This window comes from Podarcis gaigeae (assembly GCF_964106915.1).
Source record: "Podarcis gaigeae genome assembly, chromosome: 17".
In the NCBI taxonomy this organism is placed as follows: domain Eukaryota; kingdom Metazoa; phylum Chordata; class Lepidosauria; order Squamata; family Lacertidae; genus Podarcis; species Podarcis gaigeae.
In genome coordinates, this window is record NC_139694.1 from 9,120,462 (window position 1) to 9,134,033 (window position 13,572).

A 13,572-nucleotide genomic window follows, 5' to 3' on the forward strand; every position below is an offset into this window, starting at 1 on the left:
TGTGAGGGAGCTCAGCCAGAAGACACAGGCACCTACTTCTGTGCCAAGCAAGATCACACAGTGAGACACCAGCTGAGGAAGACAAACACAATTCTCTTCCCAGGAAACAAGACCACCTGAATATATCTTGCAGGCCAAGGACAAAAATGCAAGGGGGCAGGCTTTTCGTAATGTAACATGGGACACTATCTACCAGGATGTTCTCCTGCACAGGGCCTGTTTAAATGAACAGGGCCTGTGCAAGAGCTTGTACATTTATGGATGAAGATATTTTACTGAGGCAGACACATGATCTGATAATGGTCCACACTTTTAGCTCTGCAAGGCCTGGGGAAGAGTCTATCTACTCCCCTCAGTCTGTGCTCTCGCGCAGTTCCCATTCACTTCAATGGCCCTTGTGAGAGAAAACATTTTTGTGTCCCTCAGAGCAAAACGTGCAAGCGATATCTGCAGCGCCATCTTTACAATGAACAGCAACACAGATTCCTGACCCAGTACATCATGTGCCGCCTGCCACAAGGCCATAGACTTGTTTTCTTCTCTTATTTCCTCACCTTTTTATCTCCTTTTCATTGCACCCCTGCCTTTTTATATCTCATCATTTCCCTGATCCCAATTACATTCTTTTTGTAACTTGGTTTTGTTTTTCAAATTTACAGTGTGGGGGCAGGATTTAGCCCTAAGTTACTAAGGTAATGGGGCCCTTTATAGGTCCAGCTGTCCTTTGTCAACAACAAATTGTCACTGTTTTTTGTGTTGAATATATGCTGTATGGTAATTTATGGACCTAATAGGTATCTATTACTTACATCATAGGAGCCTACACAACACAAAACACTGTTGCTTTATGTAGGTTTTATTTTATTTGTTTTTTATCTTATATTTTGGAAGTGTACATCCAGGTGTTTTTTTCCTTTAATTTTTTTGGGGACCCCCAAGAGAGTGGGGCCCTATATAGCTTGTTTATACATAAATACTGTACTGATCCCTTCCCATAGTCCTCTCCCCATAAACTTACACCTGCAATAATATAGCTGTGGCATGTGTTCATTTGTCTGATACCAATGCTCTCCTCCCCGATCCTTTCCACTAGGGGTCAGCGGTGTACAAATATATGACATGTGCTCACTTTGAACTTTGAACACAAGGTAGTTTGTTTAGCCCAGGCACGGTCTACCTGCTGTGCCGTAGCTGCCTGAACTTTTGAGGTTTTCCCCAGCTTGCCTGCATGAGAACCCTTAACAGGAGATTCCAAGACTTGGATCTGTTCAGCATGCAACACATTTGCAACTACCACACTATATAATAATAATAATAATAATAATAATAATAATAATAATAATAAATTTTATTTATATCCCGCCCTTCCCAGGGCGGCTAACAACACTAAAATACAAAAATATAGTGGTATCTCACGTTAAGAACTTAATTTGTTCCGGAGGTCCGTGCTTAACCTGAAAGTGTTCTTAACCTGAAGCACCACTTTAGCTAATGGGGCCTCCTGCTGCTGCCGCGCTGCCGGAGCATGATTTCTGTTCTCATCCTGAAGCAAAGTTCTTAACCCGAGGTACTATTTCTGGGTTAGCGGAGTCTGTAACCTGAAGCGTATGTCACCCAAGGTACCACTGTACATGTTTTGAAGCACAGCCATCAAAAGAAGTCCCCTTGCCACCCGAAACAGAGGATTGTTCATTATGTTTGATGGCGGGACACAGCCTCTCTTCTGTGTCATGGCCTCCCTTTAAAACTATGGCCCTAAGGCCATATTGTGTCCCATTTCTTGCTCTGTTGAGGCTAAGAACCTAAGAACTGCTTGTTAGACAAGGCCAAAAGGCCCATCTATTCCAGTATTCTCATTGTATGCGGTGGTCCTTCATTTTCTCTTGCCCACCTAAGTTTCATTGAGCTAATTTCCTGGTTGGCATCAAATATGCTACTGTGTCTTCTGTTGGCTTAGTCATGAAAATGTCTCCTCAGAAGTGTTCAAAAGTCCCAATAAGGCTCTGCTCCAAGTTTTGCGCTTCATGGTGGTCAGGAAAAGGACAAAACCAATTATTTATAAATGGACTGGTAAAAGCAAGAAAGGAAAATGGACGCCCAGCTTAATCTGGTTGTTTTTCCCCCAGCAGGAGAGTTTACCACTGAGAAGGAAGTTTAAGGCTGCTTCAGGAACCCAGAAATGGAAATTTTGAGTTGTCCCTGACCTAGCTGAGAGACACGGGCTCCCAGTTCTGTACCAAGGAAGATTATACAGTGAGAGGCAAAAGCCAAAGAAACAAAGGACAGACCTATTCATAGGGTTTCTGTTACACTCACAGCAACGCCAGATTTACTGATGCCTGGGCCCAATCCAAACTGCACCTGTCTGTGGTGGTGAAATAATAATGAGAACACAGGAAAACAATAGACAATCTGTTGCCGATTAATGGTCCACCCCAATCATCTGTCTTGTTTTCCTTATAGTGCTGTGGCACTCATGTCCTGCTGGGTGGGGGAGGTGGTAGCTTCCCACAGGTTCATCACTGTGAGAACAAGATGCTAGCCTATACTAGCAGGCTTTTCTTATGTTTCTTGTACAGTGGTACCTCGGGTTACAGACGCTTCAGGTTACAGACGCTTCAGGTTACAGACTCTGCTAACCCAGAAGTAGTACCTCGGGTTAAGAACTTTGCTTCAGGATGAGAACAGAAATCGCGTGGCAGCAGGAGGCCCCATTAGCTAAAGTGGTACCTCAGGTTAAGAAAGGACCTCCAGAACGAATTAAGTTCTTAACCTGAGATACCACTGTATTGAGATTTGTCCACGGGATTTCTTTTAGCAAAACTAAAGGTTGCCATTGAATGCACCTTGTCGTCTCCTCTGAACAGCACCCTCCCCAGCGGACTCTGCTTCTAGCCACCTCTCACCCCCAGCCCAAGAAAAGTGGTTTCTCTCTCATTTCCACTCCCTTGCCCACAACACCTCCTGTTCTCCCATCTGGGTTTTATTGCAGTCGCTACGTCAAGAGCATCAAGGATGTTGCTGCACCTGGAATTGGCTCCGTGGGGCAAATGTCTGCTGAAATGCTCCTTTACTCCAGTAAGCGCCCATCTTCTCCTCACACTGCTGTTCTCATCAGGTAAGTGACATATTATGACTGTCCTCACGTAAATCGGTGACCTTCCAGTGTTTCTGAGCTGGGATTTATTTTTAACACCAATTGGAAAGATAGGACCCACTTTTTTTTGGGGTGCCTGTCAATAGTTTTTACCAGGGTTGAAAATGGTACTGTCAAAATATTATTTGTTCATGTATGCTGCTTTTTATTATTGTCTGGGGTCAAGGAGGTCTAGAAACACTGTTTTCGAAGTTGCCAACATCTCCCTCCGATCGCAAGCCATCCGATTCAATTCTCATCTCTTTTACTTGTACCTTCGTTTTGTTTTCACTCTTATAGGTAGCGCCGTGCAGCAGACTTCAGATACAATTGCTAGGGGAAATGAGGAGGTTCTGCTGAGTTGTTTCCAAGAGAAAACCACTTTTAGCTACATGTACTGGTATAAGCAAGAAGGGAAGAAGGATCCGCAACTCCAGCTGGTGGCTTATTCGGTGGAAGGTTTCGGAGGAAGCGATATCATTCAGAAAGAATTTGAAGGCCGCTTTGAGAGCCGTGGAATGAACGGGTATGTCTTCAATCTGACCTTGAAAGACGCAAAGCCGAGTGACACAGGCACCTACTTCTGCGCAAAACAAGATAACACAGTGAGCCAACTGCACAGGAAACCAGGCACAAACCCCTTCATCAGGGAATATACATGAGCATGATAATGGCTGTTACACGGGGACAGACTCATGGGTGTAGCTGGGATTTATGGGGGGGGGGAGAGGACGACCCACCTGTCACCACCCTATGTCTAGCATATTCGGAATGAAACTTCTCAACAACAGTTGCTTTAAATTACTGTAATTTTTGCTCTATGACTCACTTTTCCCCTCCTAAAAAGTAAGGGGAAATGTGTGTGTGTCTTATGGAGCGAGTGCAGGCTGCGCAGCTATCCCAGAAGCCAGAACAGCAAGAGGGATTGCTGCTTTCACTGCGCAGCGATCCCTCTTGCTGTTCTGGCTTCTGAGATTCAGAATATTTTTTTCTTGTTTTCCTCCTCCAAAAACTAGGTGCGTCTTGTGGTCTGGTGCGTGTCATAGAGCGAAAAATACGGTACTTTCTTTTGATCCCAAATGCTCAGAAAAATCTGCCAAAATCTTCCTCCAATTTCTACTTTTTGTTAGGTATTTTTATTTATTTAGTTACTTAATTTGGGAGGAAGGCAAATGCCCCCCTTCCACCTATACCCATGGACAGACCCAAAACACTTTGGTACATGAGGAGAAAAACCCACCAACTTCCCAGTTATTAGCACGGGGCAGAATTCACTGGGAGGTCCCATTAAAAAAGGTGGGGGAGCAGGAACCGTTTAGGAGTCACATACAGCAGCATTCTTGGTGCTAGATAATTTTAAAAGTACTGGACCCAGAGGACCTTTTCTGTGAATGGAAGAGACTTTTTCCCCCCACAGATGGGACGGGGAGCCAGTGGAGGCTCCCACTGAAGGGGGGGAAAGGTTTAACCGAATACAGCCTGGCAGGTTTGTGTTCGTTCAGTGGCAAAGGCGTTTCTTTCAGGTGAACAAGCGCAATCCCACACTTAGCTTGTTTGTCTAGAAAGCATAGGTCCAAGCGTTTTTCAGTTTGTATTGCTGCTTTCGCTGGTAATCTGCTGAACTGGAGCAAATGTCAATCAAGGTTTCCATGGAGAGGGTTTCTCTCACCACCCCTGGTGAGGTGGGAGCAGCTATGGGTTATTCTCCTCTCGCACCAAAAATATTTGGGGCCTTTTCCTGCATCATAGCCATGACAGTCTACATTCCCGGTATATTCCCTGCTTAAGGGATTTGTGTTTGGTTTCCTATACAGTCACCTCACTGTGTCAACTTGGCTTTCTTCAAGGCCGGAGGCAAAGAATACCAGTTTGCTCCAGGGCTCTCAAAGTGGACTCAGAATTCCTTCTCAATGGGCATAGCTGTCAACTTACAGATTTGAAAATAAGGGATCAGCAGCCAAAATAAGGGATTTTCAGGGCACAGATATGTTCAGCTTCTGAGCCCCTCCGAGCCAAAGGCAGAAAGCCCAGCCAGCAGCCAAACGAAGCCTCAAGCGGTGGTTCCCACAGCGCAGCAACCCGGCAAAGGGGATGCAGCAAGGAAAACCACCGTCACCTCTCCGCTGGGAAGCGCTGAGCAAAGACGGGTCCCTAGGCAATGTGGCCAATTTGATCGGCACAAGGCATGCAAGCTCCACCCCCAGTCATTCTTAGACTCCTTATTGGGTGAGCAACGCAGCCAAGCAACACAGTTGGAGCCTCCCTCCTCCCTGGCCGGCAGGGAGGGAGGGAGAGGAGCTGCTTCCTTTGAAACCCGGGAAATTTAAGGGACATCATCAATAAGGGACAGCAGCGGGACACGGCGCTGGGATAAGGGACTTTCCCACCAAATAAGTTGACAGCCATGTCAATGGGAGAGCTTCTTCCAGGGGGGAATCACCAGTTGGAACTGTGGAGCCTTACTGGGGTGTGTGTGTGAGAGAGTGGATGGATGGATGATGCTGTTTGCTCATATCCTGCTTGTGGGTTTCTCACAGACACTAGATTCATTGTTGTGAGGATTCTGAACTAGATGGGCTACTGGCTCTTACTACATTTCTTTATTTGAGATAGATCCAGAGATTTTCTTTCAGCAAAACCAGACTGCCATTTAATGTCCATCCTTGTCTCCCCAAAACAGTTCCCTCCCCAGCTGACTCTGGTTCCAGCCCCCCTGCTTGAGTGTTTTCTCTCTCATTCGCTCTCCTTCGCCCCACAACACCTCTCCCATCTGACTGAGCTTTATGGCATTAGCTACTTGAAGATCGTCGGCCATGTTGCGGCATCTGGGGTTGGCTCGGTTGGGCAAATGTCTCCCAAAAGGCTCCTTTGCTCCAATAAAGCTTCCATTTCCTGCTCACTTTACTCTTCTCATCCGGAGAAGTGGCTTATTATTACCACAATTGCTTAAACCAGGGGTCGCCAAACTTTACTGATGTGGGGTTTTGAACCCCAACCTGAAATATCAGGCCCACTTTTATTTTTTGTTCATATCAATAGTTTTTAACAGCTAAAAGTGGCACTGTCAAATATTACCTGACATATTCATATATGCTATTCTTAATTGACTTGGGTCAATTAGGTCCCTGAAAAAAAGAGTGAAAGTCTCATGAAAGCCTTCAAAGAAAACCTGTGCTGGTACCATTGACGTGACCCTCTTTTGACTGTGACAAGACCCAGTTGTGAATCACAAAAAGCAGTAATTTGTACAAGACCTGAGTAAGCTGGCAGATGTTTGACTTAGAGATCTAGATAACCTGAAGCTGCAATTCTTCTCCTGGTTATTTCCAAAAGGGTTTTGGATGTTTTATTTTATTCTTCTGAATATGCTAGAGTTGTCACAGGAAAAACAACAACATCACTTAAGTTCTAAGGTTTACAATGTACTGCAGAGACCCAAATCTTTTAGAAATACTGTTTTGAAGTTGCCTGGTGCCTTCTCTGCACATCTTTAGATGCCAGGGAAAAACGCTCTTCTCCCCCACCTCTGGCTACTTAAAACAATTTATGACCTTTTAAACTGTGTTTTTTTGGGGGGTATTGTTATTGTTTGTTATTATATGTATCTTTGTGTTTTTATATTGTAAACCGCCCTGTGATCTCTGGATGAAAGGCGGTTTAGAAATTTAATAAATAATAGTAACAACATCATTACTTAATTGTAAGTCACTTGAACTGATTCTCATTTGTATTTTACTATTTTTCTGTTGAAAACCGCTCTGGGATCTTCGGATGAGAGGCAGTATACACATTTAATAAATCATAATAATAAAATTATTCTTACAGGCTGTGCTGTTAAGCAGTCTCCAGACATGGTTGTCAGGGAAAACACATCAGCCACCCTTGAATGTTCTCAACTGAACACTAGTCATAGCTACATGTCCTGGTATAAGCAAGAAAGGGAGAAGAATCCACGGCTCCTGCTCATTGTTCTATCTACAGAAGGAGGATCACAAATTGAGAAAGAATTTGAAGGTCGCTTCCAGAGCCCTGAAGTAAAAAAGAATTCATTGCCTCTGACCTTGAAGAAAGCGCAACTGGGAGACACAGGCACCTACTTCTGTGCTAAGCAATATCACACAGTGAGGAAACGGCACAGGAAACCAAACACAAACCCCTTCACTGGAGAATGTATGTCTATGTGATAATGGCTGCTATATGGAGACAGGCCCAAATTATTTTGGTGCCTGAGGAGAGAAATCTCAAGTCGCATCTACGAGAAAAAGCCCACGCCTGTGGCTATAGAGTTGGACTCGGACGTGGGGGATCAGGGTGGATTTGATTTAAATCACTGGTCAGTAAGACTTGATTTAAATCATTCTTTTTACAGAAAGACACATTCTTGCTGGTATAATCTTAATATTTACAACCAGATGAAGGTTTCCTTTTTGGAATAATAATGACCGCTCCCCGCTTAAAACGGGGGGCACCCTTTGCGTGGACGCATGCAGCCCCTAGATCTGGAGCAGCTCCAACAGCATAGGCTTGGCTTTGCCTTCCCTCAGGTGGGATACCTGGAGGTCTCCGCCTACCTCAGTCAGTTGTCCAATCCCACCTGGGGGAAGCGTTGCCAAGGAGACCAGGCCAGGTAGGGGAGGGATTACCTGCCCACACAATAGAGGCAGGATCTTACCTGGGAATCCTCACTTGGCTCCAGAGCTTCTCCCACCCTACCCACCCTCAGTTAATGTCTTATTTTGCAGGTTAACTTTTCTTCACAGGTTTTGCAGGTTAACTTTTCTTCACAGGTATGCGGGCACTGCTACGTTAAGGTCGCTGTTAAAGGGCCGGAAAGGAATTTCCCTGCATTGGCAGGTTTCGCCTTTCCCGTAGCAAAACGTCACAGCTTTGGCCTTGGGCGGAATCCTTTAGTCCATCTTCCTCTTTGCAGCGGCGATACCAGGGTTCCCCGTTAAAGGGGTTTTCTGAAGGGAGGCTTTGACCGTACGCCGAAAGGTCGTCATTGCTCTCCCCTGCGGCAGCGGCGTTACGGGGGCGGCTATCTCTGCTTGAACATATGTTCTCCAGAGCCGGCCCATCCCCTCCCCACACTGGATAACCCTGATGCTCCCTAGGTCCCCGGCTGGGGACTGGGGAGGGAGAACGCCCAATGCCTGAGCCAAGGTCTACCCACATTTGAAATTTAATAAAGTTGAGGCCAATTTAATCCCATAGCACGTTGTCTTGAGTCGTTATTCCACATGACGGAGGGACCGCGCGGGATCTGGGGACTCCGCCTGTCCATGCAAATTTTCAGAGTAGTTTTTACAGTTATATCACAAATTACTGATTTGGTTATACTGTTAGAAATACATAGACAAGATACCGTAATTATGAAATTAGGGAATTTCTGCTGTACTTCATTGGAAGGAGAAAAATAACCATGTCTTTAATAATAGAAACAATTTATTTAACTAAAACAGTAACATAACAGCGTATGTATCCATATTTGTTAACTGAGGCGGTTAAATAATGGGGGGGGGGGAACGTAGACTGAGTTTTAGCACACATGAAAAACTTAGAAGAAATCCTTATTTCCTGATGAATAGCCTTTGGACTATAATGTAACTTAAATAGAAAACTATCTTTAGAAAGATTTTTCCTCCAAAAGCATTTTATTTTAAAAATCCAATTTAAATTTTAAATATCTGATTAAAATAAAAAAATCTGATTAAAATTTTTAAAAATCTGTTTTGTTGGGGTTTGTTTTATTTAAAAATATTGATTTTTATCCATCCTGGTTCAAATGCCTGAAGTCCTTGAAGGAAAAGTGGGATATAAATATGGTAAGAAATAAGTAAAAAATAAAAAAGCAAAACACACACACAGAGCTTGGTCACAAATATTTCTTACTTAAGGAGGTTGGGGGCAGAGGGATGGCAGAGCAGTTACCAAACATCCTGGAAGATATGGCCTATCTGGATCCATTTCAATCTGGATTCTGGTCTGGTTTGGGGACCAATTCAGTCTTGGTCACCCTGCTAGATAACCTGTATAGAGAGGACACGGGAATGCGTTTCTGCTCCGTCCCATATATTTTCATAATTTGCCAGTTTTGCTGGAAATGCTTAGTGGAGTTGATGTTCTAGTCTTCTTCCTCATTGGATCCTGGTTAGGCTGAGAGATAGAGCTCTTCGTGGCAGAGTGAGAATTTGAACCCGAGTCTCCCAGGTCCTAATCCAGCACTCTAACCTCTCTCAGGAACTTCCTCTGGAGAAAGCACTTTCCCCCAGGATCCTGGACTTGCCATGTCCCTGAGCAGTCACTTTCCAGTCGCCATCAGCAGGTTCATCCTCAAAATGCTTTATTTGCCTTTTCAGCAAGTTTTAAACTTTCCTGTCTTTCCCTCCTTCCAAGGCAACCTGAGCCCACATGAAATCAGAACAAACGGTTTTGTCCTCTCCTTGTCTTCTTTGCTTTTTCTCTCTCGACATGCACATTTCCAGCTTCAGCAACAAAACCCCCAAACTTTTCCTTCATGAAATGACTTCTCTAGTTGCCTTTTAAAAGAAAAGCCTTCTATTTTCCCCACTCATTTCCCCTCTTCTTTAAGCGGACTTCATCTCCATGTACCCTTTCATGTGCTCCTTCTTTTCATCCAAAGATTCATTAGTTTGAAAGGTAACTAAAACTTGATTCCCCTCTTCACATTCCTTCATTTATCTTCATTTTCTCTTGGTTTTCCAGTAAAGTATTTTTAATTTTCTTGATTCTCTTTAAAAATCTCCATCTTGGTAAAGCAATATAACTTAAGCTGGTTTCAGTTGCCTTTTCAAACCTGTTTCATCTTCCTAGCCTCCCTCTCCTAATCCCTCTGCCCCTTAACTCCTTCAGCTCTGACCAGTGAGAGGGCTAACACCAGTACTATAGCCAGGGACAGGCTCACTCACTAGAATGCAGCTTGCTTCCTCCACCACCTCTCATAATGACACATAAAAAAGTCCCTTACAGCATTAATACAGTGGGTGCAAATGTCTTTAGTTTCGACACGGGGTCACTTCAGGGCTTTGATGGGAAATGAGTGTTTTCTTTCCAAATTAATACATTCTGGAAATACAAGGGAACTGAATTTGAAATCCACCCAAATCTCATGGATTACAAACTACAGGAACATGACCTGCACAGGAGAATAAGGGAAAGACTATGGGAAGAGGGGCTGGCTTGGATCTCAGTGGCCCCCATTGAATTCTATGGAGCAAAGCAAATGGGCTGTACAATTGGAAAAGTAATCTGGGGTACAGTTGGAAAGGACAGCAGTTGCTTCTCACTCCTATGTATAGAGAACATTCTATGATAGAATGAATGAAGCCCAGGTGCTTATTTTTTTAAAAAAGTTAGCTTAAAAAGAAAGAATGTGGTGGTTAATTTTAAATCATTGTTCCTGTTTGTAGCATACTGGCCGTCTTTCCCTTGAAAATTGCTTTGTTGAAATAGAATACCTGGTTGGTGGATGGGAAGGGTTTGGAGTGACTGAAATAGATGTACAGCTCCACTAACTACAGAAGAAATTTCATTTCACTTTTGAGGATTAAAAACCTGTGTTTGATGCTTAAGAATGCCTTGTGCAGTTTAAAGTTAAGTGCTCTTTTCTGTTCTATCTCTGTCTTAACTTTAACCACCATGACATGATTGCATAATTATTGTAACTTGCAAAACTGGGTGAAATGTGTAAAGTCATTTTCCAGATAATCATCACTGAAGTTGAACTGTTGTTTTACAGGAAAGCATTTAGAGGTGAAATTACCGTGTGAAATTACTTTGGATATGGTTTTATCCTGCTGTAACCAGAGTTGTGTAATGCATGACGTCATTAATCCATTTGCCATTACCAATAGATTTAAAGTTCTCCTAATCAAAATCATTCATTTTAAAGGAATTTGCCTTGTTTGGTGCACTTCTTTCTTGCATTGGGCAAGGAAAACAGTGCCACTGAGAGAGAGCAGAAGGCTGATTTATAAGATGGTAAAGTGGTATTTTCCTTGAACATTTTAGCAGTCACTGGCCCATTTGAAAACGGGGGCTGACTGGCAGTATTCCAAATAAGACCACACTTGACTTGTCTAGCTTGATATCCTAACTACATATAACGTGACTGCACTGAAAGGGTTTTGCTTGAGATGATAGCTTCTTTGCACGACTATTCAGTAGTTCTTTTCATACCTGGCAAAAAAAGGTCAGTGAAATGACAGATCATTTCTCACGGGGAGAAATGTTCCATTAGGGGTCCATCTGGTTCAGTGTTTATATTAGTGCACTCTGGGAGACAGCCAAGATTCGGATTATGGTGTTATTTTGCTCCGTGTTATGTGTAATTTTTTGTTTGCATGTGCAACAAATGTGTTAACTAACCAGTTTCCTGTGACAGCCACATTCAGAGATTTTTGGATTGACTTTAGTTAGTGAAAATAAGCCAGGAGCAAGCATGTTTTTATGTCCTGTTTTTTGTTGTTCTCAAATCAACTTACTTAGAGTAGGGGGCGAGGGTAATGCCATGCTGTGTGGCATCGGTTGCCAACAAGAAGAGGAGGAGTTTGGATTTGATATCCCGCCCTTCACTCCCTTTAAGGAGTCTCAAAGCGGCTAACTTCTCCTTTCCCTTCCTCCCCCACAACAAACACTCTGTGAGGTGAGTGGGGCTGAGAGACTTCAAAGAAGTGTGACTGGCCCAAGGTCACCCAGCAGCTGCATGTGGACGAGCTGAGACGCAAACCCGGTTCCCCAGATTACGAGACTACCGCTCTTAACCACTACACCACAATGCCCATATATGCCCATAGAGGCCTTTCTGACTAAGTGTAGGAAGAACCTTCTGACAGTAAGAGCTGTTAGGCAGTGGAACAGACTCTCTAGGAGGGCTGTGGACTCTCCTTCCTTGGAGGTTTTGAAGGAGAGATTGGATGTCCACCTGTCATGGATGTTTTTGCTGAGATTCCTGCATCGCAGGAGGGTTGGACTAGATGACCCTCGGGGTCCCTTCCAACTCTGCAATTCTATGATTCTATGAATGATGCCACTGTGGCTACTCCTAGACTGCAAGCCTAAAGCTGCCATCTTGTGTACACAAATTCATCCGTGAAACTGAGCTTCATGGCTGCAACCCTAAGCATAGGAACAAAGGAAGCTGCCTTATAACTGAATTAGGCCAGTGCTCCCATCTGGGTTTGTATCAATGACTGACAGTGTCTCTCTAAGGATTTCCTCCAGCAGCCATATCTGGAAATCTGTGACCTCCTCCATGCAACACACGCACTCCACCACTGTGTTATAGCTGTGCCCCCAAAGCACACTGGCCAGATCACTGGGACTTCCTTCTAAGCAGAGTTAGGGTCAAACTGCACTTCCCATGATCAGAGGGGAAACAAAGGGCCAGGCTGCCAGGGCTGGAGTCAGATGCAGGTCAGCACAAAGAAGCAAGGCCAGTTGTCAGTGCTCAGCCAACTTTTTATTTGAGGAAATGAACATATAACTCAGCGACACTTCCCAGTAGGTCTTGGCCCTGTGGAGCAGTTGTCAGAACTGAGGTCCCTGCCTTCTAAGGCTCCTCCTCTCCCAACCAGCCTCAAACAGCATCTGAGCATCTCTGGCCTCTGCTCCACTCTCCTCGTTATTCTGTGCGTTCTTGGAGACAAGGCTGGAGGGGAGCTTGTCGCAGGAGGAGAGGGAGGCTCCCTGGATTCTTCAGCAGTCTCTTGATGCCCCTCCTCTGCTTCAGCCTTGGAGTCTGAACTGCTTCCGTCCACAGGTTCTTCCTGCTCACTAAACCTTGTTGCCCCTTCAGCCTCCAACTCCTCCTCCCTCTAACCTCCCCTCACTGTCCCTTTCCCAATCCCCAGGCTCTGTGCCTTCCTCCTCTGGGGTCTCCCTTGGGGGTTCCCTGACTGATGCCTCCCACTACTCCTCATCGTGCAGCCAGTCTCTGACACAGACTGAAGAATAGCACTTACTGCAACTGCTTCCCTAGATTCTCCGAATTACAGAAATTGGCCTCTCTGCCTATAATGGCCACTGACACATAGCTTAAAAAGAAAGAAAGAGGAGACTGATTTGCAAATGCTGTATATAGATGCACATTTAAAAATGACTATTACCCTACTGAGTCATACAAAGTAGACCCATTGGTTTCAGTGAATCTGAGTATGAATTAGCAGGATGCATTATTTTACTCTTGAGTATGACTAATGTTAGATATCACCCTATAATTTTTATAGAGGAATACAATACATCTCACTGTAGTGGGGAGAACCAGGGCCTGTGTGCATGTGCTCAGTCTTCTGCCAAGGTGCTGGCTTCTGATGGGCAGTTCCAGGGCCCCTGCATTCCTCCTTTACTTTTAAACCAGATTTGGAATGGACAGCCATTCAAACAGAGGACATCATACAGCCACCTGTCCTTATTCT

At 44.4% G+C, this 13,572-nt stretch overlaps 1 protein-coding gene across 1 annotated transcript; it reads left to right on the forward strand.

The window, feature by feature from the left end:
- The first annotated feature begins 2,817 nt into the window (after positions 1–2,817).
- LOC310835215 (uncharacterized protein) lies at positions 2,818–7,569 on the forward strand. Its single transcript, XM_083720030.1, has 3 exons — positions 2,818–3,118; positions 3,437–3,662; positions 6,962–7,569. The coding sequence occupies exons 1-3, from the start codon at positions 3,016–3,018 to the stop codon at positions 6,972–6,974; spliced, it is 342 nt and encodes a 113-aa protein (XP_083576156.1). The 5' UTR covers positions 2,818–3,015; the 3' UTR covers positions 6,975–7,569.
- Positions 7,570–13,572: the final 6,003 nt, after the last annotated feature.